We start from the raw sequence: 27,678 nt of genomic DNA on the forward strand, positions 1-27,678 counted from the left end.
TCTTGTGAAGGTCGAAACCGCGGACATACAGGCGGCTGGATCGTCACGAGCCAGATAGTGGACACTGCCGTAATTCATGGATGCATGTCCAAACGGACTCTGCACCGTCATTCGGAATGACACAGGCGTTGCAATATCGTATTTATCCGCCGACACGGGGCAAGCGACTTTCAAGTAAAATGTCTTACCAGTACGGGAATGTACATAATGAATGTACGAGTACAGAATGTAGACATGGTTGACGACATATGGAAGCTTGGTTCTGACGGTGAGTCGTGCACCGTTAGCCAAATGGCAAGGCGACCGCTCACGATAAGCGGGAAAACCGGGTTCGAGTCCCGGTCCAGCACAAACGTTCATTGTCGTCATTCCATTATACAGTCGATGGTAGACTCTATTCGCACCTGCAAATACATTTCATGCATCTTTGCTGATTGTAATAAAAAGAATTACACTAATAAAATTAATTTATTCATTAAAAATTCCTAATTTTGTAGAAACAAAATAAATTTGGCTATAAGAAAATAAAGTAAGCTGTTACCTGAACCAGCTACAGATCAACTCCCGAAGAGCGAGTTGTAGTTGTAGGAGGGTCTCACCATAGTTCACACTATTTCTATTTAGAAAAATAACTTCTTTACAAGATTTTTCGCTGCTTGCACAAACTCACAAAAAAACTTTCGTGGTCTTAGATTGTTTTTCCGTTCCCTTTCCTGTGCTTTTCTTTCTCGATAACGAACGCCAATGTCTTTTTTTTTTCATGCATACTTTCGTCAGCTGGTTCGTCGTTATGAAAATAGTAAATATGCAGTGCAGCCTATATCACAAAAGTGCTGAAAAGGCAGAAAAATAACAGTGTACTAGCATGGAGCAAGAGCAGTCAGGGAGACTTATTAAATACTGTGGTCTGGAATTGAGTGTTAGTAGTTACTACCACATTGTTTGGATATCACTGTCGACTATGCTGTGGGGAAGGAGAATAGGGGGGAGTCACACTTTGCTGGGGCGCATGATTCTGTATTCGCAAACTATTTATTCCTCATCACTGAGCATGACGAAGCGCTCGGTATTTTGCTGTGAAGAGTGGTCACGATTTATTGACCGTAAAATCCTGAGGTTAATGTACCATCAGAAGCATTTTACCCAAGCCATAATAATCCTCTCCTGTAGCTGCATTATGACATTGCTTTCCACGCGGTGGCCCAGGGCTCGATTACGGATGACGACACCAATTTAAACTGACAGACCTGTTACTGCAATAGCGTCAGATCAAAATACTTGCAGAAATGTGTGAGCCACCCAAGTTTATTATTTATTTATCCGTAAACATTATATGTACAATGATCGACCATAATTAATGGCTACAACAAAATGGGAGAACTGTACGAGAATAGAAGCAAAAATATTCCAGTAAACATGGATCGGCAAATGAACTGAATGGCACTATTAACTAATTATCAATTATGTCACAAATGGCAAATACGTATTTAATGAACACTTCGCTTCTGTTGTCCTGTACTTTGACCCATAACATTCTCCGCTACTAATTGTGACACATCCTTTGCAGAAAGTTTGCGCATAGGTGATGCTGGCGACTCTATCAGCTTAGGGACCCTAACGGCCACTTGGGACTCAGACTGGCTCTATACGTTGATATACCAATAAGTAGGACAACTTCATTCACAGTGTGGTCATGGACACATGAAAACACAGCTCATTTCTATTATTCTGTTATGTCTCCACATCATCCCCTTTTACTGAGCTGTTTATACACTGAAGCGCCAAATAAACTGGTATAAGCATGAGAATTCAAGTACAGAGGTACGTAAACAGGCAGAATACGGCACGGCGGTCGGCAACGCCTATATAGGAGAACGAGTGTCTGGCGCAGTTGTTAGATCGGTTGCTGCTGCAACAATGACAAGTTCTCAAGATTTAAGTGAGTTTGAACATAATGTCACAGTCAGCCAACGAGCGACGGGACCCAGCACCTCCGAGGTAGCGAGGAAGTGGAGATTTTCCCGTACTATCATTCCACTAGTGTACCGCGAATATCAGGGATCCGGTGAAGCATCTAATCTCCGACACTGCTGCGGCCGGAAAAAGATCCTGCAAGAACGGGACCAAAGACGCCTGAAGAGGATCGTTCAACGTGAAACAAGTGCAACCCTTCCACAAACTGCTGCAGATTTTAATGCTGGGCGTCCAACAAGTGCTAACGGCGAAGCATTCAACGAAACATCATCGATATGGGCTTTCGGAGCGACTGCACGACACAAAGTTTTACGCCTCGCCTGGTCCCGTCAAGAGCGACATTGGACTGTTGATGACTGGAAACATGTTGCCTGGTCAGACGAGTGTGGTTTCAAATTGTATTGACTGGATAGACGTATACAGATACGGAAACAACCTCATGAATCCATGGTCACTGCACGTCATCAGGGTACTGTTCAAGCTAGTGGAGGCTCTGTAATGGTGTGGGGCGTGTGAAGGTGGAGTGATATGGCACCCCTGATACGTCTAGTTACGATTCTGACAGGTGCCACGTACGTAAGCATCCTGTTTCATGACCTGCATCCATTCATGTCCATTGCGCATTCCGAGGGACTTGGGCGATTCCAGCAGGACAATGCTACACACCGCACTTGCAGAATTGCTACATAGTTACTCCAGGAACACTCTTCTGAGTTTAAACAGTTCTGCTGACTACCAAACTCCCCAGACATGATCTTTATTGAGCATATCTGGGATACCTTGCATCGTCCTGTTCAGAAGAGATCTCCACCAGTTCGTACTCTTCTACATCTACATCTACATCTACATACAGACTCCGCAATCCACCATACGGTGCGTGGCGGATGGTACCTCGTACCATAACTAGCATCTTCTCTCCCTGTTCCACTCCAAAACAGAACGAGGGAAAAATGACTGCCTATATGCCTCTGTACGAACCCTAATCTCTCTTATCTTTGTGGTCTTTCCGCGAAATATAAGTTGGCGGCAGTAAAATTGTACTGCAGTCAGCCTCAAATGCTGGTTCTCTAAATTTCCTCAGTAGCGATTCACGAAAAGAACGCCTCCTTTCCTCTAGAGACTCCCACCCCGGTTTCTGAAGCATTTCCGTAACACTCGCGTGATGATCAAACCTACCAGTAACAAATCTAGCAGCCCGACTCTGAATTGCTTCTATGTCCTCCTTCAATCCGACCTGATAGGGATCCCAAACGCTCGAGCAGTACTCAAGAATAGGTCGCATTAGTGTTTTATAAGCAGTCTCCTTTACAGATGAATCACATCTTCCCAAAATTCTACCAATGAACCGAAGACGACTATCCGCCTTCCCCACAACTGCCATTACATGCTTGTCCCACTTCATATCGCTCTGCAGTGTTACGCCCAAATATTTAATCGACGTGACTGTGTCAAGCGCTACACTACTAGTGGAGTATTGAAACATTACGGGATTCTTTTTCCTATTCATCTGAATTAATTTACATTTATCTATATTTAGAGTTAGCTGCCATTCTTTACACCAATCACAAATCCTGTCCAAGTCATCTTGTATCCTCCTACAGTCACTCAACGACGACACCTTCCCGTACGCCACAGCATCATCAGCAAACAGCCACACATTGCTATCCACCCTACCCAAAAGATCATTTATATGGACAGAAAACAACAATGGACCTACCACACTTCTCTTACGGATTTATGGACAGCCCTGTAGGATTCATGTCGTCAGTTCCTGCAGCACTTCTTCAGACATTACTCGAGCCCATGCCACGTCGTGTTGCGGCACTTCTGCGTGCCCGTGGGGGCCCTACACGATATTAGGCAGGTGTACCAGTTTATTTGGCTCTTCAGTGTATAACCTATTGTCACATAAACACCATTTCAGTGCCATGACTTATGTAGTGGTCACAAGCGGCAAGACGCAGTCAATACCTTCGCTGCGCAGTGCCGATGGTACTGTTACCGACGACTGTGCCGCTAAAGCGGAGTTATTGAACATAGTTTTCCGAAATTCCTTCACCAGGGAAGACGAATGGAATATTCCAAAATTTGAAACACGAACAGCTGCTAGCATGAGTTTCTTAGAAGTAGATACCTTAGCGGTTGCGAAGCAACTCAAATCACTTGATACGGACAAGTCTTCAGGTCCAGATTGTATACCGATTAGGTTCCTTTCAGATTACGCTGATACAATAGCTCCCTACTTAGCAATCATATACAACCGCTCGCTCACCGATAAATCTGTACCTACAGATTGGAAAATTGCGCAGGTCGCACCAGTGTTTAAGAATGGCAGTAGGAGTAATCCATCGAACTACAGGCCTACATCATTGACGTCGGTTTGCAGTGGGGTTTTGGAGCATATACTGTATTGAAACATTGTGAATCACCTCGAAGGGAACGATCTATTGATACGTAATCAGCATGGTTTCAGAAAACATCGTTCTTGTGCAACGCAGCCTAGCTCTTTATTCGCACGAAGTAATGGCCGCTATCGACAGGGGATCTCAAGTTGATTCCGTATTTCTAGATTTCCGGAAAGCTTTTGACACCGTTCCTCACAAGCGACTTCTAATCAAGCTGTGGGCCTATGGGGTATCGTCTCAGTTGTGCGACTGGATTCGTGATTTCCTGTCAGGAAGGTCGCAGTTCGTAGAAACAGACGGCAAATCATCGAGTAAAACGGAAGTGATATCAGGTATTCCCCAGGGAAGCGTCCTGGGACCTCTGCTGTTACTGATCTATATAAATGACCTGGGTGACAATCTGAGCAGTTCTCTTAGGTTGTTCGCAGATGATGCTGTAATTTACCGTCTAGTAAGGTCATCCGAAGATCAGTATCAGTTGCAAAGCGATTTAGAAAAGATTGCTGTATGGTGTGGCAGGTGGCAGATGACGCTAAATAACGAAAAGTGAGGTGATCCAAAAGAAATCCGTTGGAATTCGATTACTCGATAAATAGTACAATTCTCAAGGCTGTCAATTCAACTAAGTCTCCGCAGTATCCTTTCTTTCAGGAGTGCTAGTTCTGCAAGGTTCGCAGGAGAGCTTCTGAAAAGTTTGGAAGGTAGGAGACGAGATACTGGCAGAAGTAGAGCTGTGAGTACCGGTCGTGAGTCGTGCTTCGGTAGCTCAGTTGGTAGAGCACTTGCCCGCGAAAGGCAAAGGTCCCGAGTTCGAGTCTCGGTCGGGCACACAGTTTTAATCTGCCAGGAAGTTTCATATCAGCGCACACTCCGATGCAGAGTGAAAATATCATTCTGGAAACATCCCCCAGGCTGTGGCTAAGCCATGTCTCCGCAGTATCCTTTCTTTCAGGAGTGCTAGTTCTGCAAGGTTCGCAGGAGAGCTTCTGAAAAGTTTGAAAGGTAGGAGACGAGATACTGGCAGAAGTAGAGCTGTGAGTACCGGTGGTGAGTCGTGCTTCGGTAGCTCAGTTGGTAGAGCACTTGCCCGCGAAAGGCAAAGGTCCCGAGTTCGAGTCTCGGTCGGGCACACAGTTTTAATCTGCCAGGAAGTTTCATATCAGCGCACACTCCGCTGCAGAGTGAAAATATCATTCTGGAAACATCCCCCAGGCTGTGGCTAAGCCATGTCTCCGCAGTATCCTTTCTTTCAGGAGTGCTAGTTCTGCAAGGTTCGCAGGAGAGCTTCTGAAAAGTTTGGAAGGTAGGAGACGAGATACTGGCAGAAGTAGAGCTGTGAGTACCGGTCGTGAGTCGTGCTTCGGTAGCTCAGTTGGTAGAGCACTTGCCCGCGAAAGGCAAAGGTACCGAGTTCGAGTCTCGGTCGGGCACACAGTTTTAATCTGCCAGGAAGTTTCATATCAGCGCACACTCCGCTGCAGACTGCAAATCTCATTCTGGAAACATCCCCCAGGCTGTGGCTAAGCCATGTCTCCGTAGTATCCTTTCTTTCAGGAGTGCTAGTTCTGCAAGGTTCGCAGGAGAGCTTCTGAAAAGTTTGGAAGGTAGGAGGCGAGATACTGGCAGAAGTAGAGCTGTGAGTACCGGTGGTGAGTCGTGCTTCGGTAGCTCAGTTGGTAGAGCATTTGCCCGCGAAAGGCAAAAGTCCCGAGTTCGAGTCTCGGTCGGGCACACAGTTTTAATCTGCCAGGAAGTTTCATATCAGCGCACACTCCGCTGCAGAGTGAAAATCTCATTCTGGAAGTACCTGGGTGTTAAAATTACGAACAACTTCAGTTGGAAAGACCACAGAGATAATATTGTGGGGAAGGCGAGCCAAAGGTTGCGCTTCATTGGCAGGACACTTAGAAGATGCAACAAGTCCACTAAAGAGGCAGTTTACCCTACACTCGTTCGTCCTCTGTTAGAATATTGCTGCGCGGTGTGGGATCCTTACGAGGTGGGGTTGACGGAGAACATCGAAAGGGTGCAAAAAAGGGCAGCTCGTTTTGTATTATCACGTAATAGGGGAGAGAGTGTGGCAGATATGATACGCGAGTTGGGATGGAAGTCATTAAAGCAAAGACGTTTTTCGTCGCGGTGAGATCTATTTACGAAATTTCAGTCAACAACTTTCTCTTCCGAATGCGAAAATATTTTGTTGAGCCCAACATACATAGGTAGGAATGATCATCAAAATAAAATAAGAGAAATCAGAGCTCGAACAGAAAGGTTTAGGTGTTCGTTTTTCCCGCGCGCTTTTCCGGGGTGGAATGGTAGAGAGATAGTATGATTGTGGTTCGATGAACCCTCTGCCAAGCACTTAAATGTGAATTGCAGAGTAATCATGTAGATGTAGATGTAGATGACTTCCTGGTACCAGTTCTACGTCACCTACACAGCTTTATTGCGTTCTTTTGAGGTGGTGACTAATATTTTCCACAGTGAACTTAATAACTATCCGCCATTGGCCAGTTATGAATAGCACGATCCCTAAACCAGTAACGCTACCTGCTTTCGGCTGATGGAGAACAACACTGTTGGCTGATTATGAGCAGAATTATTAGTTTTGGGAAGTCTACACACCAATGTGGAATACACACTCAGAGTATGGGATCTTGATGCTGAGGTATTTGATGCTTGATGATGGAGAATTTATCTTCCGTAACTGGTAAGATACTGTAGCAAGGAATGAATTTTGTTTGCTCTCAGAGATATATGAGTGAGTTAACACTAGTTTAGTGATTCTATCAAGAAATAGCTTGTGTACTCACAGCCTCTGCCTTGTTGAGTTCCTCGAGCTCGTCGAAGGGTCTCCTGGAGACAGTTTTGGACAGGTAGAGCAGTGCGTAGATCAGTAGCGGAGCCAGTCCCAAGGTGAGTGCCCCCAGCTGCCAGTTGTAGTACAGCGACAGCAGCGCGCTCGCCCACACCACGCTGCACAGCTGCACCACCAGCGCCAGCTGCTCTCCTGAAGCCTACAGTGAAAGTGCAGCTCGTATATTACCAACAGTCTATGTAGACAGAGCCCCAGCTGCCAGTTGTAGTATACTGCTATTCCCCACTCCTGTACCACAAAGAGGCCAGCCTCTGTCCTGGGGCGTACAAGGGTGCTCAGAGCACCTATATCTCTGACGTCGATCTGTCGTAGAATTTTAGAACATGTTTTTTGCTCGTGTATCATGTCGTTTCTGGAAACCCAGAATCTACTCTGTAGGAATCAACATGGATTCCGGAAACAGCGATCGTGTCAGACCCAACTCGCTTTATTTGTTCATGAGACCCAGAAAATATTAGATACAGGCTCCCAGGTAGATGCTATTTTCCTTGACTTCCGGAAGGCGTTCGATACAGTTCCGCACTGTCGCCTGATAAACAAAGTAAGAGCCTACGAAATATCAGACCAGCTGTGGGCTGGACTGAAGAAGAACACAGCATGTTGTTCTCAATGGAGAGACGTCTACAGACGTTAAAGTAACCTATGGCGTGCCACAGGGGAGTGTTATGGGGCCATTGCTTTTCACAATATGTATAAATGACCTAGTAGATAGTGGCGGAAGTTCCATGCGGCTTTTCGCGGATGACGTTGTAGTATACAGAGAAGTTGCAGCATTAGAAAATTGCACCGAAATGCAGGAAGATCTGCAGCGGATAGGCACTTGGTGCAGGTAGTGGCAACTGACCCTTAACATAGACGAATGTAATGTATTGCGAATACATAGAAAGAAGGATCCTTTATTGTGTGATTATATGACAGCGGAACAAACACTGGTAGCAGTTACTTCTGTAAAATATCTGGGAGTATGCGTGCGGAACGATTTGAAGTGGAACGATCATATAAAATTAATTGTTGGTAAGGCGAGTGCAGGTTGAGATTCATTGGGAGAGTCCCCAGAAAATGTAGTCCATCAACAAAGGAGGTGGCTTACAAAACACTCGTTCGACCTATACTTGAGTATTGCTCACCAGTGTGGGATCCGTACCAGATCGGGTTGACGGAGGAGATAGAGAAAATCCAAAGAAGAGCGGCGCGTTTCGTCACAGGGTTATTTGGTAAGCGTGATAGCGTTACGGAGATGTTTAGCAAACTCAAGTGTCAGACTCTGCAAGAAAGGCACTCTGCATCGCGGTGTAGCTTGCTGTCCAGGTTTCGAGAGGGTGCGTTTCTGGATGAGGTATCGAATATAACATTAGAGAGATTCAAGCGCGCACGGAGGCTTTCCGGTAGTCGTTCTTCCCGCGAACTATACGCGACTGGAACAGGAAAGGGACGTAATGACAGTGACACGTAAAGTGCCCTCCGCCACACACCGTTGGGTGGCTTGCGGAGTATAAATGTATATGTAGATGTAGAGCTTAGATGTAACCAACAGTTCGTGTTGATTGCTGCCAGTTGCATTTCAGTGACAGTAGTGTGCCCTCTTTGAAAGTGTGGAATTTTAGTGTCGTCTCGAAGTGTTAGTGAAAGCTGGATGTCCACGTTTCTACCCATTACATATGAAGTGACATTATTACGACCATCTTAGATGTGATATCTGCAGTGATGCATATGATGTGATGTGTACTGATGTAGGTATAAAGGGTTAACTTGAAGTGTACAAACAAAATTTCGGAGGCTTTCAGGAACATTTTCTGAGTATTTCAGTAGAAGGCACTTGTGGCTTCTACTGTGTCATTATAGAGTAATAATGCAGCTGTGATTTTTTGCGTTTGTTATACCAACTGGTTTTTTTTCTGTGAAAACTGCTTCACAACATTGAATACAAAACGCAGTGTGACACACCAATCCTTAGACAAAGGAGAAGATACTGTGATGTGGGTGTAATCACTGCATGAACTGTTCAGCACGGCGTCATATTGCACTTCCACTGCATTTGGCTAAACCATAAATGAAGTGCATATAAGCCAACTCGTCATCAGTAATCCAACCCACGATACTGTGATTCACTGTCAATGTACCACTAACACTACCAGAGAAACACATCCGAGACAGAGCCAAGCAGTACTGAATGCAAGCTTGAAGTAGAAGAGTAAATTGTGCATTACTGTTGTCAACAGCAAGCACCGTTGAAAAGAACAAGTTTGTTTCCAACCAAGCCACACGCGCATACCGTCGACATTTCCGCTGTAGTGCAGATATTTTCAGTGCAATCCAGGAATTAACAGAAACGGAGATAAGAAGTCAAACGAAATGCAATTACTCTGGAATAAGCCATCGGAGACCACTGCTCACTCACACCAAAATACTATATTACTCCGAATCAAAATGAGACACAACGCCTTTCCGTTTAACGTACTAGTTGCATCTGCATGTTCTAATAATCATTTGAGTACTGTATGGTTAATAATTACTTTAATATGACGTCCGTATAAATAATATCTGGAATAAGCTATTCTGAGTATTAATATCAGCGTTTTTATCTCAGTTTCTGCCCCGCTAAGCTGTCTGGATACATATGCTATTGGGTGCTCCTGTCCATCTATTTGCAGACTCAAAACCCAACCTAAGGCAAAACTGCTGGAGCCACAAGACAGTATGGACTGTTTCTGCTAGTCTGGATACGCAAGAACTGGACTAGACGTCAGCAAATCTGTTAGTTTTAGAAAATATCCCCATAAATGCAAAAAACTGAACGAGATGGCGCGGAGCTTAGGACACTGGACTCGAATTGGGGAGGATAATGTTTCTAACCCATGTCTGGCCATCCTGATTTTGGTTTTCTGTGATTACTCTAAATCGCTCTAGGCAAATGCTGGAATAGCTCCTTTGGCTGGATTTCCTTTCCTATACTTGAAACAGTCCAAACTTGTGCTCCATCTCTAACGACCTCGCTGTCGATGGGACATTAAACCCTGATCTTCCTTTTTGCTTCATATTCAGAAAATGTCCCTGAAAAACCACCAACATTTTGTCAGTACTATTCGGCTTCTACCTGTTTAAGACGACTGGTGCAGTTCCCCACAGTCGTTTAATGAACAAAGTAAGAGCATATGGACTATCAGACCAATTGTGTGATTGGATTGAAGCGTTCCTAGATAACAGAACGCAGCATGTCATTCTCAATGGAGAGAAGTCTTCCGAAGTAAGAGTGATTTCAGGTGTGCCGCAGGGGAGATTCGTAGGACATTTGCTATTCACAATATACATAAATGACCTTGTGGATAACATCGGAAGTTCACTGGGGCTTTTTGCAGGTGATGCTGTAGTATATCGAGAGGTTGTAACAATGGAAAATTGTACTGAAATGCAGGAGGATCTGCAACGAATTGACGCATGGTACAGGGAATGGCAATTGAATCTCAATATAGACAAGTGTAATGTGCTGCGAATACATAGAAAGATCCTTTATCATTTAACTACAATATAGCAGGTCAGCAACTGGAAGCAGTTAATTCTATAAATTATATGGGAGTAAGCATTAGGAGTGATTTAAAATGGAATGATCATTTAAAGTTGATCGTCGGTAAAGCAGATGCCGGACTGAGATTCATTGGAAGAATCCTAAGGAAATGCAATCCGAAAACAAAGGAAGTAGGTTACAGTACACTTGTTCGCCCACTGCTTGAATACTGCTCAGCAGTGTGGGATCCGTACCAGATAGGGTTGATAGAAGAGATAGAGAAGATCCAACGGAGAGCAGCGCGCTTCATTACAGGATCATTTAGTAATCGCGAAAGCGTTACGGAGATGATAGATAAACTCCAGTGGAAGACTCTGCAGGAGAGATGCTCAGTAGCTCGGTAAGGGGTTTTGTTGAAGTTTCGAGAACATACCTTCACCGAGGAGTCAAGCAGTATATTGCTCCCTCCTACATATATCTCGCGAAGAGACCATGAGGATAAAATCAGAGAGATTAGGGCCCACACAGAGGCATACCGACAATCTTTCTTTCCACGAACGATACGAGACTGGAATAGAAGGGAGAACCGATAGAGGTACTCAAAGTACCCTCCGCCACACACCGTCAGGTGGCTTGCGGAGTATGGATGCTGATGTAGATGTAGATGTAGATGTAGGGTGTTTGCACGGGTTCGGCTAACAACTGCAATGGAAACAGAACCGATTTGTCAGAATTGGGAAAGGGTATGACCAATTCTTGCTGGACCATGGTCAAGTTCTTTTTGTAGCGTACTGATCGTATTCGCTCAAAAAGTACGCCAGACTGGAAGTGACTGGCAACAAAGCCAGATGCAGGTAGGCAAGAGTGTTACGTGTTGCGAAGTGAAACGTGGACGACAGGCATTGCTCAACAGAGCCAGCTGCTTGTGGTACAGCAATAGCTGACGCTGCAGGTACGGCCGGCCTATGTGACCGAGCAGTTCTAGGCGCTTCAGTCTGGATCCGTGCGACCGCTACGGTCGCAGGTTCGAATCCTGCCTCGGGCGTCGATGTCTGTGATGTCCTTAGGTTAGTCAGGTTTAAGTAGTTCTAAGTTTTAGTGGAGTGATGACCTCAGATGTTAAGTCCCATAGTGCTCAGAGCCATTTGAACCATTTTTGAGCTGCAGTATGCTAGTGGAAGGACGAAGTCTTTCCCCCCTTGCCACCATGGAAGAGGTTAGAGTACGTGCGTTAGCACTAAATGAATATAGTCTGGAGCGTATAAGTACTCAGCCATTTGTGTACTAAAATATTCTTGTTTCAGTATCACAACCTAACCATGAGCCTGAGACATACGGAGCAACATCTTGGAACGCAGTACAGGGTCTGCTGTTCGACCACAACAGCCTACTCTGAGTAATCGAAGCAGCCGCCGCCAGAACAGAGACATGCCCACTCGTTGGAGGGAGGTTACAGCCACCTCCTCGGTGTCGCCAGCTGCGCTGCCACACTGTCAACATGGTTGCAGCCAGAGACGTCGTCGCTGGCAGCAGCATTCGAGTGACGTCTCTGAGCTGTCAGCAATGCCAGACGTCTTTTATTTTGCATGAGAGGCAACTGGACAACTGCACCAATCCGTTCCGTATGTACTACGGCCGAGGACTAGAAAAAGAAGTTAATTGTTCTACTGTCGTCCTGACATCTCATTTCATTCTCCATGGGTGACAATCAAAGGATCATCTAACATTATGTATGTGTACGAGGCTGAGTCAAATGAAAACCTTAAATTTGTAATAACAGATCAAAATTTCGCGCAGTTATCCTGGAAGTTGGTAAGCTTGCTACAAACAGCGTGCAGAATGGCCTGTAGGTGGCAGCATAGTGCAGATGCACACATACCGTCGCAGTATCAGTATAAAGATGGCCGTCCCACTTGCGACTTGCACCAGGGAAGAACAGAGTTTTGTTATTCGGTTTTTGCGTAGTGAAGGTGTGAAAGCTATTGAAATTCATCGACGAATGAAGGTTCAGTACGGTGATGCATGTTCGTCACAGCAGCAAGCCTACGAATGGAGTAGGAATTTCGCAAATGGTGTGACTTCAGTGGAAGATGCTCCTCGTCCAGGTCAGGCACAACGAGTCGTGACTCCACAGAACATTGCAGCAGTTGAAGCCACAGTGAATGAAAACAGCCGAGTGACACTGAATGACATTGCAGCATGTTTACAGATTAGTCATGAGTCAGCACACCATATTGTGTATGATGTGCTCCAGTTTCACAAAGTGTCCGCAAGATGGGTGCCACAGCAGCTGACTCCTGAAATGAGAGAACGACGTGTTGATGCTTGTGAAGAACTTTTTTGGCTCTTTGATCGAGAAGGTGATGGCTTCCTTCCAAGAATCGTTACTGGGGACGAAACCTGGGTTCACTTCCATCATCCGGAAACGAAGAGAGGGAGCAAGGAATGGCGCCATTCCTCATCACCAAAACTAAAGAAGTTTCGAACAGAACCATCAGCAGGGAAGGTTATGCTGACTCTTTTTTGGGACGAAAAAGGCGTCATTTTGGAGCATTACATGCCTAGAGGGACCACTGTCACCAGTGCATCATAGACAGATCTCCTAAAAAATCATCTGCAGCCTGAAATCAAATCAAAGCGACGTGGATTGCTGTTTGCAACATGACAATGCAAGGCCCCACACTGCCTGTACAACAGTTGCAACAATAACAAACCTGCATTTTGAGTCTCTTCCTCATCCATCGTACTCACCAGACCTTGCCCCAAGTTATTTCCATATGTTTGGACCACTCAAAGGCGCTATGGGAGGAAAGACATTCCGTTCTTATGAAGAGATACGCCACGCGGTACATGAGTGGTTGTGCGGACTACCAAAAGGATTTTTTTCCTAAAGGAATTTATGCACTTTGTAAGAGCTGGAGGACTTGCATTGAGCGTGGGGGAGATTAGGTTGAAAGGTGATACAGCTTTGTACCACTTCTGCACAATAAATAATATTTAAAAAAAATTTAAGGTTTTCATTTGACTCACCCTCGTAAGTTTGTGATATATTAGTGTGCCTCTTCAATGAAATAAAAGCGTGATTAGACTGATTTTACTGCAGTAAATAACAGTTGTGAAAACTGTGAGTTTCATAAGTCATTTTCAGATAATTATTGCACATGGAACCAGAAATTTCCACAAGAGTTATTCACAGTGGCGACGTCCATCCACTCACACGGTACTTTTCCCGAAGCTGATAACCTCGGCGTTGAGCGCTCATAAACTCCTTTTGCCACAGAGGCGCAATACTTAAGAAACTTGTTGCTATTATTGTCTAACATTTGCAGCATTTGTAGATTTAGAAAACGCTTGACAGTGTTGACTGGAATTCAGTATTTGAAATTCTGGAGTTATTAGAGCTGCAAAAGTTTATCTACAACTTGCCCAGGAAGCAGAACTTAATTCTAGAACTCTTAAGTAATGAAATAGAGGCAATAGTTGAGAATGGAATCAGACACGGTTGTAGTCTACCCCCATGTTATTCAGCTGTACAATGAAGAAGCAATAAAGGAACGTAATTAGAAATTTGAGAAGGGAATTTAAGTTCAGGGATAAGAATTAAAACCGTCAAGGATTTCTGACGACAATGTAATTGTGTCAGATGCTGGAAAGGACTTGGAAATACATTTGAACGGATTGGATAGTGTCTTGTAAAAAGATTATATGGTAAACATAAATAAAAGTAAAACAAGGGTAATGGTGGGGTTCTCAAATTAAGTCAGACAGTGTTATGGAATTAGATTAGGAAACGAGAGTATCAAAGAAATAGTCGAATTTTAATATTTGGATAGCAAAATGACTGATAACGGAAGTAGTAAATAGAATATACAGGGTCGTTCAAGTAGGAGGAGCAGATTTCAGACATTTATTACTTCCAAACTACAAATGATAGAAACACAATGTGGGTGGAGGCAACCAAACAGCAACGTCATCGGTCCAATTGGATTAGTGAAGGATGGGGAAGGATTCAACCATGCCCTTTCAAAGGAACGTTCCCGGTTTTGCCTGAAGCGATTTAGGAAAATTGCAGAAAACCTAAATCGGGGTGACCGGATGCGAATTTGAACCGTCCTCTTCCCGAATGCGAATCCCGTTTAAATGTGGAGGAAAAACCTTTATAAAATAAAAACGAGGTTATTGGAATACATTCTTAGGAATAAAGGCACAGTTGATTTGGTAGTGGGAGGAAGCGTGGGAGATGGATACTGTAAGAAGGACACCAAATCTTGGCTGCGGTAAGCATGTTCAAATTTATATAGTTAACCAGACCATATTAGAGGTATGGGGAACAGTAGTCATGCAGAGACGAAACGACTTGAACAAGATAGGGCAGAGTGGAGAGCTGCATCAAACTAGTCTCCGGATTCCTGACAACAACAACAGCAGCAGCAACAACAATAACAAGCTGTATATTTTGTGAAGTGAACGTATTGAAGGCCAGCTCATGTTGGAGTGGAAAGGTTGAGTATACAGATAAACCAGTAGCATCTAGACTTCGTGGACTGGCTCTGAGCACTATGGGATTTAACATCTATGGTCATCAGTCCCCTAGGACTTAGAACTACTTAAACCTAACTAACCTAAAGACAGCACACAACACCCAGTCATCACGAGGCAGAGAAAACCCCCGACCCCGCCGGGAATCGAACCCGGGAGCCCGGGCGTGGGAAGCGAGAACGCTACCGCACGACCACGAGTTGCGGACAGACTTCGTGGAATCCAATTGTTTGGCGAAGTGTTCTGTGTGTGGGACAGTGGTGTATACAAATGTCATTTGTACTCAAGCTTACGGTTGTGCACCGACGGACAAAATTAGAATTTCTCTGCAGCATCTCAGTTGGCCTGCTCTTGCCAATCGAATCGTAACCTTCTCCACTGTACTGCGTTTTCTGTCTCATAATATGAACAGACGTCAGTGAATGCGACGATAAACCGATGAAAACAGGTACTCTGCAACCACTGCTAGGAAAACACGAGACAGTATTATGATTTGAATAATACACTACTGGCCATTAAAATTGCTACACCAAGAAGAAATGCAGATGATAAACGGGTATTCATTGGACAAATATATTATACTAGAACTGACATGTGATTACATTTTCACGCAATTTGTGTGCATAGATCCTGAGAAATCTGTACCTAGAACAACCAACTCTGGCTGTAATGACGGCCTTGATGCGCCTGGGCATTGAGTCAAACAGAGCTTGGATGGCGTGTGTAGGTACAGCTGCCCATGCAGCTTCAACACGATACCACAGTTCATCAAGAGTAGTGACTAGCGTATTGTGACGAGCCAGTTGCTCGGCTACCATTGACCAGACGTTTTCAATTGGTGAGAAATATGGAGAATGTGCTGACCAGGGCAAAAGTCGAACATTTTCTGTATCCAGAAAGGCCCGGACAGGACCTGCAACATGCGGACGTGCATTATCCTGCTGAAATGTAGGGTTCCGCAGGGATCGAATGATGGTGGTGGTGGTGGTTAGTGTTTAACGTCCCGTCGACAACGAGGTCATTAGAGACGGAGCGCAAGCTCGGGTTAGGGAAGGATTGGGAAGGAAATCGGTCGTGCCCTTTCAAAGGAACCATCCAGGCATTTGCCTGAAACGAGTTAGGGAAATCACGGAAAACCTAAATCAGGATGGCCGGAGGCGGGATTGAACCGTCGTCCTCCCGAATGCGAGTCCAGTGTGCTAACCACTGCGCAACCTCGCTCGGTAGGGATCGAATGAAGGGTAGAGCCAAGGGTCGTCACCCATCTGAAATGTAACGTCCACTGTTCAAAGTGCCGTCAATGCGAACAAGAGGTGACTGAGACGTGTAACCAATGGCACCCCATACCATCACGCCGGGTGATACGCCAGTATGGCGATGACGAATACCTGCTTCCAATGTGCGTTCACCGCGATGTCAACAAACACGGATGCGATCATCATGATGCTGTAAACAGAACCTGGATTCATCCGAAAAGATGACGTTTTGCCATATGTGCACCCAGGTTCGTCGTTGACTACACCATCGCAGGCGCTCCTGTCTGTGATGCAGCGTCAAGGGTAACCGCAGCCATGGTCTCCGAGCTGATAGTCCATGCTGATGCCAACGACGTCCAACTGTTCGTGCAGATGGTTGTTGTCTTGCAAACGTCCCTATCTGTTGACTCAGGGATCGAGACGTGGCTGCACGATCCGTTACAGCCATGCGGATAAGATGCCTGTCATCTCGACTGCTAGTGATACGAGGCCGTTGGAATCGAGCACGGCGTTCCGTATTACCCCCCTGAACCCACCAATTCCATATTCTGCTAACAGTCATTGGATCTCGACCAACGCGAGCAGCAATGTCGCGATACGATAAACCGCAATCGCGATAGGCTACAATCCGACATTTATCAAAGTCGGAAACGTGATGGTACGCATTTCTCCTCCTTACACGTGGCCTCACAACAACGTTTCACCAGGCAACGCCGGTCAACTGGTGTTTGTGTATGAGAAATCGGTTGGAAAGTTTCCTCATGTCAGCACGTTGTAGGTGTCGCCACCGGCGCCAACCTTGTGTGAATGCTCTGAAAAGCTAATCATTTGCGTATCACAGCATCTTCTTCCTGTCGGTTAAATTTCGCGTCTGTAGCACTTCATCTTCGTGATGTAGCAATTTTAATGGCCAGTAGTGTAATTCCTTGGTATTCCTTAATTTCATTATACACATGGAAATCACTCTTGATTCATTCGGTTACAAATCCATCATCAGACATTGTAATCACTGTTACATGATGATTGTTTACCTTGATGGGAATCTTAAGAAAGATAATGTGATAATGCGTTTTGATACTTGGCTAGAAGTGGCTGTAAATGGCCCTCAAACACAAGTGGAGCCTACATGTAACACAAAGGAGCTCACCTTCTGGACGTTGGCAGCGTCAACCCTGAGCAGGTGCAGCAGGTTCTCGATGTCGTTCTCCTCTTTCTCGAACCACGTCAGCTCCTGGTGCAGCATCGCGTCAAACAGACTCTGGCGCAACCTCTTGGTCAGCCGTGAACCAGCTGCCGCCATTGTATAGCCCTGCACGGGCAGAGAGGGCGGTGTTGTAATGAAGCTTATGTATTATCTTCTTCGTCGGCAGTTGAAAAATCTATTTGAGTTTCGACATTTTCGCTATACATCAAAAAATGTTACGTTCGAACTGAAACATACTTCTAAATTACAAAAAAATTATAGTGCGTTGTTTCTCAACATTCTCAGTAAAACATTTAGCTAGGATCAAATGACTTACATCACAATGTGGTTATCGAAATTTTATCACCAAGTCATCCTTCTGTTGCTCCCTTCATAAAGCTAAATGACTTGATGTAGATTAATTAGCAGGTAGGATATGCCTTATTTAAGTCAAGTTAGTATTTCTTTTAATTTTAAATGTAAATGTAGTTTCATCAAAAAAGTGTTCATGCCTTATACTATTTCACTATACGCAATGCAGTTATGTGCAGACGTGCTACGCTGACGTGCAAAACGTAAGGACGTAAGTAACTTTCATGTGATGTGTCACTCCCAAGTAACATAGCTCAATGAAACTTGCACCAAACAGAAAAAAACTGCTATAGTATAGTACAAAAGATAACTGAAAGAAATGCGCAACGAGACAAACAGAAATGACACTTCTATTCAAAGGCAACAATTACAATCGAGTCAACATGAGTTGTGACTCACAAAAAGCGGCACATTAATATGATACGTGATCACCACGGACGGCAGTGCATGCACTGCAACGTGCTCCCAGGCTGGCCACAAGGTTGTAAGCAGTTCTTGTGGTAGGGCGTTCCATTTCTCCACCACCGCGATTGGCAACTGTTGAAAGGTCGTTGGTGCAAGACGTCTCCCCAATGTATCCCAAACGTGCTCAATGGGATTTAAGTTGGTGGAACGGGCAGGCATATGCAAAATATGTCAGGAGGTTGATACGTTTCTTTCCAAAATTAGCAATTATATCAAGAGCAAAAGTTCCTGAACTTAATTTTTTGAGAAGCTCAGTAGGATGCTTCTTCGAATTCAAGTTTTCATCAACGTGTACACCCAAAAATTTGGAGGATTCTACCCTATTTACTGAATTCTGCTCGTGTGCTACACCAGTTGTTGGTACGACTCTATTTGTTGTACAGAACTAAAAATAGCGTGTTTTTTTTTTTCAAAATTTAGGCATAGTCCATTTTCAGAGAACTACTTACTAATTCTTTGGAAAGTATTATTTACCAACTCTTCTGTTGCTTTCTCTTAATGGTTTTTATTACACTGAAGAGCCAAAGAAACTGGTACACATGTGTAATATCGTGTAGGGCCCGCACGAGCACGCAGATGTGCCTCAGCACGACGTGGCGTGAACTCGACTAATGTCTGAAGTAGTGCTAGAGGGAACTGACACCATGAATCCTGCAGGGCTGTCGATGAATCCTCAAGAGTACAAAGCGGTGGAGATCTCTTCTGAACAGCATGTTGCAAGACATCCCAGATAAGCTCAATAACGATCAAGTCTGGGAATTTGGATGACCAGCGGAAGTGTTTAAACTCAGAAGAGTGTTCCTGGAGTCACTCTGTAGCAGTTCTGAACGTGTGAAGTGTCGCATTGTCCTGCTGGAATTGCCCAAGTCCCTCGGATTGCACAATGGACATGAATGGATGCAGGTGATCAGACAGGATGCTTACGTACGTGTCACTTGTCAGAGTCATACCTGTGCGTATCAGGGGTACCATATCACTCCAACTGTACGCGCCCCACAGCATTACAGAGCCTCCAACAGCTTGAACAGTCCCCTGCTGACATGCAGGGTTCACGATCTCACGATGTTGTCTCCATACCCGTACATGTCCATCCGCTGGATACAATATGAAACGAGACTCATCTGACAAGGGACAAGGCAACATGTTTCCAGTCATCAACAATCCAATCTCGGTGTTGACGGGTCCAGGTGAAGTGCAAAGCTTTGTGTCGTGTAGTCATTAAGGATACACGAGTGGGCCTTGGCGCGGAAAGCCCACATCGATAATGCTTTGCTCAATGGTTTGCACACTGACACTCGTTGATGTCGCAGCAGTGTAATCTGCAGCAATTTGAGAAAGGGTTCCACTTCTGTCATGTAGAGAGAATCTCCTGAGCCGTCGTCCCTGTTCTTGCAGGGTCTTTTCCCTGCCACAGCTATGTCGGAGATTTGATATTTTACCGGATTCCTGATATTCATGGTACACTTGTGAAATGGTCGTATGGGAAAATCCCCTCTTCTTTGCTACCTCGGAGATGTGCCGCTGGCCGCTGTGGCCGAGTGGTTCTAGTCACTTCAGTCCGGAACAGTGCTGCTGCTACGGTCACAGTTTCGAATCCTGCCTCGGGCATGGCTGTGTGTGATGTCCTTAGATTAGTTAGGTCTAAGTAGTTGTAAGTCTAGGGGCCTGATGACGTCATATGTTAAGTCCCATAGTGCTTAGATCCATTTGAACCATTTTTTGATGCTGTATCCCGTCGCTCGTGAGCCCACTACAACACCACGTTCAAACTCACTTAAATATTGATAACCTGTCACTGTTGCAGCAGCAACTGATCTAACAATTGTGCCAGACACTTGTTGTCTTATATAGGCTTTGCCAACCGCTGTGCTGTATTCTGCCTGTTAAGATATCTCTGCATTTGAATACACATGCCTATACCAGTTTCTCTGGCACTTCAGTGTATAACAGTAGTACTGTCTGCAGAAAGTACCAATTTGGCTTGATGAATGTTGTTGAGTGGTAGGTCACTTGCAGATATAAGGAATAGGAGTGGACCAAAAATTGAACCCTGTGGGACTCCCTTTCTGATTGTTCCTCAGTCACTAAAATTTTCTACTTTTTCGACATTGTTTGAATTATTGAGCACAGCTTTGTTGCATTATGTTTGTTATGTATCATTCAAACCTCCTGCGCATAAAGCCATCAGTCCCAAAAAAGTTTAGTTTTTCTAAGAGAGTAACATGATCTACACAATCAACACTTCGGAAAGATCACAATAAATGCCCGTTGGCGATATATTATTTTCTGAGGCTTGTGCTATTTGTTGAATAAATCTATAAATAGTATTTTCAATCGAGTAACCCTTCTTGTATCCAAACTGTGATATGCTAACTAAGTTGTTTCCAATGAAGTGTGAGATTACTCTTCAGTACTTTACTTATTCGAATATTTTGGAAAAAGATGTCAGTAAGGAAACTGGACGATAATTGTTTTAAGTCTGTCCTGTTATCTTTCTTAAGAAGCGGTTTGACAACTGCACATTTTAACCTGGCTGTCCTGTCTTCCCTTACCGTGGCGTCCCTCGGGAACACGTGGGTTATCTCACTGAGTCATTGTCATGAAGTTTGACTGGAACTGACTGTTCAAAATTTCGACAAGGTGTGCTAGGGCATTGTAATATGGCTACTTCTATGCTAATCCACTTGTCGAAAACCTGTCATCTAATATCTTGAACAGCACAGAAAAAAAGAGCTACACTAAATGCGTGGGTATTATAAAACGTCTGAAACAAATGCTCTAGAATTAAAGGCTAATATTACTAAAAGCAAACAAAAAGTTCATCTGCATAGCGTATGACATTACATATTGTCTCCTAATGTTTTGAGCAGTGTAACGGTTGCAGTGCGGCACGAATCATGTATCGATGAAGGGAGTATGCGCGAAAGCACTGAGTCAACTTGGCTTGCTTTATGGTGTATTCTCTCCGAAAAGGAGCATTGGCCATCGGGAAGCTTCCAGACCCGTTTGCGGAGTAATAAAGCCTCTCGTTCCTCAAGTTAAGATGCAAATTTCCTGTGAGGACATCCCTTCTGTGCTAGAATTCGGCTTACCCGAAAGGGGGAAAGACGCGAAGTAGTGTGAAGCGTTTTTAAATCTTATGGACACTCTTCTAAAGGCTGGAGAGAAGGTCTTGAGGCAAGGTGAACTAATTAACTTTATTAAGCTCTCTAGGTCTTACAGAAAACTCGTAGTCATCATCATCATTATCATCTTGAACAGTTTCCGGCCCACGACAGGGTCTGTTTGCAACATAAGGCTCGCCATCTACTCCTGTTTTCCCACCATCTTGATGTGTTCACTCTGATCCAGTCCACGCCTCTTTTCTTTTTTAACACACTCCTCCACATCTTTCAGCCATCTGTCCATTGGTTTTCCTCTTGGTCGTTTCCTTAGCGTCTCCATTTCATGTATCTTCCTGGGAATGCTCTAGTTTCCTATTCTCTTTAAGTGCCCATACCGTCTTAGCCTTGATGTTCCTATCCTGCTCTGCAAGGGTTGCTCTTTCACTATTACCTTTACCCTTTCATGCCTCATGCTATCTCTCCTTGTTACTCCTATCCTACTTCTCAGGAACTTCAATTCACACGCCTGTAATCTGCTTACATCTCTTTTCTTCATTACTCGTGTTTCAGATGCATAGGTTAGTTTTGGGTATATTAATGTCTATATATTATTTCTTTACCTTTTTGTGGGACATCTTTGTTCCAAACCAGGCTACTAACACTTAGGAGAAATGCTTCTGCTTGTCTCCCAAGTTCATTAATCTTTTTCTCATCTCTTCCATTTCCTCTATGACACTACCAAAGTATTTGACACTTTCCACCTTTTTCAGTTGTTCACCTCCAATCCTTATTCCGCTAGTTGGTCTATCTTTCTTTATAGTTGTGAAGAGGATCTCACATTTGTTTACATTAAATTTCATCCCATACTGTCTCTCAGTTTCTTCCAAAGCATCCAACTGTCCCTATACAAAACTATCTAGTCAAAATAGTGGTTACTCCTCCTTGAACCAAGGCTACAAGTAGGGTCGCCTTCTGGCTTTCAGGGAGAGAGGCATTCTGATTGGGCACTCCTTGGAAGCCTGTGTGAGTGCTCGATAAAAACAACGACGTAGCTGAGGGAGATATTGCGGAGCTACTCTCTATAAGACCTGTAAGACCTACAGAGAAGCTACAAGACTCTTCTGTGCTCCAGCATGCTGTATCATGCCGAGAGCAGCTTCAGCGTTGGGGAATCGTGCCAGCAGTAGCTGTAACGCCATCCCTCCGTGTTAGAGAAGGCGACGCCAGTGCACAATTTGCTTCACGTCTCACCTAAGCTTACGACGCGCTAGCGCCTCGTGATTACGTTTTCCTGACAGTAATGAAAATTGCTGTCGGTCTCTGGGTCGCGATGAATAATATTTTGTTCTACAATAATTAAACATTTGGTGAAATTTATCGAGTCGCGAAATAACTTCTAAACCCCAGTGGTAGGACTAAGGTTTGGTTCTCTCTGCTTTGGTGCTAGGCCCAATTGTATTTGGGGAAATATTATGTTCTTCGTGTTGTTTAAAAAAGTCACTGCGCTTCAAAATAAATGACTTCCGGTCTAAAAATAAGTTCGTACTGGTTGGTCCATCGGTCAGAACCTTTCCCTAACGAAAGCAAGTATTTTTCCGTTTCTTAATTGTGTTCTGGGGAGAGTGCACGGGTGCTCGTTCTTTTGAAACCGGCAGGCAGATAGGTGTTGCAGGACTCCAGCCCTTCTGTCAGATGGGTGATACGCAATGCAAATGTAAATTTGTTTAACTGGAGTTCCATTAGCATGTGTATGGGCACCATCAATAAGGAGAGGCTAAGTGCATTACTAACTCAGTCTACTTCACAGGACGAAGCATGCTATAGTGCACACTGTACCTGCATTTCGATGCCGTGAAATCATGCCTTTGCTTGCTACTTCTTCGTATTATGTAACTAACTTCTCTTTTACGTTAATCCTAGAATTATTGGCATACCTGTACAATTAGTGATGTCCCAGACAAACAGCCAGCTATGAGGAATATCTTGGTATAGAAGTCCAGTCTCTTATAGATATCTCCCACTGGATTAACTGATATTAGCTGAAAAGCAACAAGAAAGCAAAATGAGTGTGTGACTCCATTATTGAGGCAAATCACGTTAATTATGTGTATACTAGAGTGCTCTTTGACGTCGTAACAGCAATGCTAAAACAATCTTTGGTGCAACATAGACATAGTAGCTTACTACTCCGTAATATGTCAAGCCATTTCCAGTGGTGCATTGGCATTTCGCTCAGGTTTTCTGTGTGTGCCAGAATTTCTTAAAGGTGCGCTAATATGGACAATTGTGGGTATCAGGCTGCCACCTTCCCCTACATTACACTGATGAGCCAGAACATTAGGACCACTGCCCACTGCGAGGTTGTATGGTGCCTTGTGGCGCTGAGGGCACGTGACGCGGTAAGAGAAGTATGTGAGCGGAGCAGAGACTAATGGGGAATTATGCTAGGGACGATAAGTGGCGCAATTCCGGAAATCCGCCGATTTAGGCGACTTTGAAAACCAGATTGGTATGGCCCAGTGACTGGGAGCGAGCGTCAGAAAACGGCGAAGCTGGTCGGGTGTTCGCGTGCTGATGTCGTGAGCATCTTTGGAAAGTGGTTGAAGAATGTTGAAACCACGAGTGGGCGACAAGAAGTTGGACGCCCGTATCTCATTACAATACCTAGGGCTTGGAGGTATGCCCGCTCTATAAAGCAGGATAGGTGGGGGTCTTTGGCAGATCTGGCGAGAGTACAGTGCTGGCTCAGGCACAAGCGTTCTGGAGCACGCCGTTCGGCACACAGTGTTCAACATGGTTTCCTGTAGCAGAGGACCCCTACGTGTTCCCATGTTGATCCAACAACATGGTCGATTACGTTTACAGTGGGCTGGACCGCGGATCAATGGAATCGTGTCGTCCAGTCGGATGAATCCCGTTTATTGTTAAACCAGTCGATGGTCGTGTCCTGATACGCTGTCATACAGACGAACGGCTGCTCGAAACATACAGACCGCCATGGACGCAGGCCGGTGGGAGCAGTATTATGCTATAGGAGGCATACACCTGGGCTTCCATGGGACGTGCGGTAGTAATCGTAGGCACCATGACAGCTGTGGACCACGTGAACATTATTAGGGACCACCTGTAACCCTTTATGCTTGATGTCTTCCCTAACAGCGATGGTATCTTCCAGCAGGCTAACTGTCCTTGTCATAAGGCCAGGATCGTGCTGCAATGGTTTGAAGAGCATGATAGTGAACTCACGTTGATGTATTGGCCATCAGATTCGGCTTATCTGAATCCAATGAAACCCAACTGGGACGCTACTGGGCGCCAGCTCCGAACCTAAAAACCAGCCAATCATAAATTACAGGAAGTTTGTAACGCACGTGGAGGCGTCTGGTGACAGAAACATCTGGAAACCTGTCAAGTACTTGTCGAATCCATGGCACGCAGAATCACTGCTGAATTGCGTTCCAGAAGTGGACCAACATGCTTTTAGGTAGGAGGTCAAAATGTTTTGCGTCATCAGTGTATGCCTCGAGTAGGTGCCAAAAAGGTTTCAGCTTATTCACACAAATTGACTGTCGGCGTTCTGTGGCTTTTTTTTTTTGTGAGACACTGAAATTTCGTAAAACTGCTTCAGTTGGCGCCGCTGATCCCGAGTGCCTCGGCTGTGGGGACAAATGGTAAGGGGGACATTACGGAAGAATATAAATTATGATGAAACTATATACGTGGCCTTGCATTTGTAATGTGTGTGTGTGTGTGTGTGTGTGTGTGTGTGTGTCTGTCTGTCTGTCTGTCTGTTGTACAACTTGGTACTAGAACGTTTTGGGAGATTTTCGTAAAACGCGTTTCTCATTATGTCCGTGAGAAAGTTTCTTCAATCACTGGAGGGTTGCGAAATGTAGAAAACTTGTAGAGATACGCAGAAACGTATGGAATGTATGTCAGTTCCAGTGGTAGAACAGAGGCATACATTACTACTTTTCCGACTTTCTATTGCTTCATGCAGACAATCAGTAAATGACGTAATTAAGCAGGCAATTAGCCTCATTCAGGAATCAAATAAAGCGTATGCTGTGAGGACCATTGTCGACATCGCAGCCATTCGACGGCCTTGTTCTCGTGGTTGCGTGAATTGTAATGTCTTACAGACATGTTCAGGAGCCTGAAGGATTACTGCAGAAATCGGTATGCACTTCGGTATGCAACTCTTACTGAAGAAAGCGCCCGCCACAGCATAAGTCAGCGGCTTTGTATCATATGCTTACCACATCCAATTAAATATGTGTGAGACAGTAGGGCACAAATTGAAGCAGGAGGAACAAATGTAATGCAAGTTTTATAGGATTGGTGTTAGCTAAATGCACTAGAAGTAGCTATAAAAATATAGTTGGTTTTATTATCATCTCGTTGACATCGAGTGTTCCGCCGGTGGTCTGCGTCTCCCTTTCTCTATATCACATTGAGAAGACAGGGACCAAAGGCAGAACACCCATTCTCATTGAGATGACAAATAATCACCGGGAATGTGTAAGGATTACAGTTCATTTATTGTTAAAAGGAAACTTACATCTTACAAGAAATCCAACAGTAAAAACCAATACGTAGAGCAGTTACCAGTAAGTGTCTAAGGATAGTTCTTGATGAAAAGCAAAGCTCTCTAGCCTATGCAATACTACCCCGTAGTACAGCGGTCAAAAGATTATCAATGTAGCACAAAATAAATTTAGAGTACCTCTGCAAATCAGTTAATAAGAATATACTATGAATACACCTTACCAGGCATCATGGGATATGAATCAAGCAAATTGGCTCATACACTGAGGGCAACAATATTGGCCCTGCTAATACGAAGGGCACATACAAGTCTCGAGCACATTAGGTAGAGCATACCGAACAACTCAAATGGATGGTCTTTTCATTATTCTTGTGATCTGGTCAATGGATTATGTCATTCCCTACAGAGGAAAGGTGTATTTTCTAAGAAAAAGGGAGAGAGGAAGTAAAACCACTGCAGGAGATTATGCAGTCAGCAAGTTGGAAATAATGAATAATTTATCAATAGAGTGGCTATGGATCTTATAAAGCAGCACTATTGGGAACCTGAGTGTATGAAATAACGTTGAGGAAAGGTTGTTGACAGGCGACATATACCAGTCCGTAGGTTTGGTTTACTTTATAACTGAATTTGATCGATGTCCCATCACCTGAAGAAGGTACTTAAAAGGGATAGTGACGTTTGTACGTTTGTGGGCTGACATTGACTCCTGAGCAAGTTGTCATCGAGTATAATTGTGTAATTTACTTTAAATTGTCACAGATGGAGAGAGAAAGGGGAGAATTATTGAGAAACAGTAGGGTTTATAATACATTTAAAGAAAGTGGCTCATATGAAGCTTAAACAGATAATCTGAAAATATGTCGCAACGTGAATTGGAATTGTTTTTGGCAACAAGACAGCGAGAAGAAGATACCAGGCACCACAACCACGCAAGTGAGATGGCATCAAGACGCCCAAGGATAGGAAGACGAGCCTCAATGGAACTTGCAAACGATCTAGAAACCGTGCAAGAGGAGCAGCAAGAACTGAATATCTAGGGTAAATCCGGATTTACGATTTTTTCAAAAGCTAGTTTCGTAATCTAATACACAAGAACAACCAGAAACTTTCCATAACTTGCGCTTTTTCAGTTCATAAAAACCAAAAGTCTACTTCTTTTACAGAGATATACCAAATTTCATACTAGCTAAAAATTCTTAAAAAGTATGTAACACTTGGCCATATTACCTGAGTATCAGGGTTAGATGACCGAACATGCAAGGGATAGACAGCCATCGGACAAAACACTTTAAAATTAGAGAGAAAATTATAAAAAACTTTTAACACTTTGAAAACGTTTTATTGAATCTCCTCATGTAAAAAATATTTTATAAAGATATTAATTGTAGGTACATTGTAACTTAAACTGAACCTCTCGTGCAAAAAGCACTTTAGAATTCTTGCATTTT

General features: G+C 44.2%; 1 protein-coding gene across 1 annotated transcript in view; it reads right to left on the reverse strand.

The window, feature by feature from the left end:
- The window catches only part of LOC126252503 (multidrug resistance protein homolog 49-like), a 182,406-nt gene that overhangs the window by 50,192 nt on the left and 104,536 nt on the right, over nt 1–27,678 (reverse strand). The window contains exons 8-10 of the mRNA XM_049953398.1: nt 23,613–23,717; nt 17,702–17,863; nt 7,193–7,396 (exon numbers count right to left, since the gene is read on the reverse strand). Of these exons, the coding sequence (XP_049809355.1) occupies nt 7,193–7,396; nt 17,702–17,863; nt 23,613–23,717 (471 nt within the window). The remainder of the gene's footprint in view (nt 1–7,192; nt 7,397–17,701; nt 17,864–23,612; nt 23,718–27,678) is intronic.

Source organism: Schistocerca nitens, chromosome 4, assembly GCF_023898315.1.
Source record: "Schistocerca nitens isolate TAMUIC-IGC-003100 chromosome 4, iqSchNite1.1, whole genome shotgun sequence".
Classification (NCBI taxonomy): Eukaryota; Metazoa; Arthropoda; class Insecta; order Orthoptera; family Acrididae; genus Schistocerca; species Schistocerca nitens.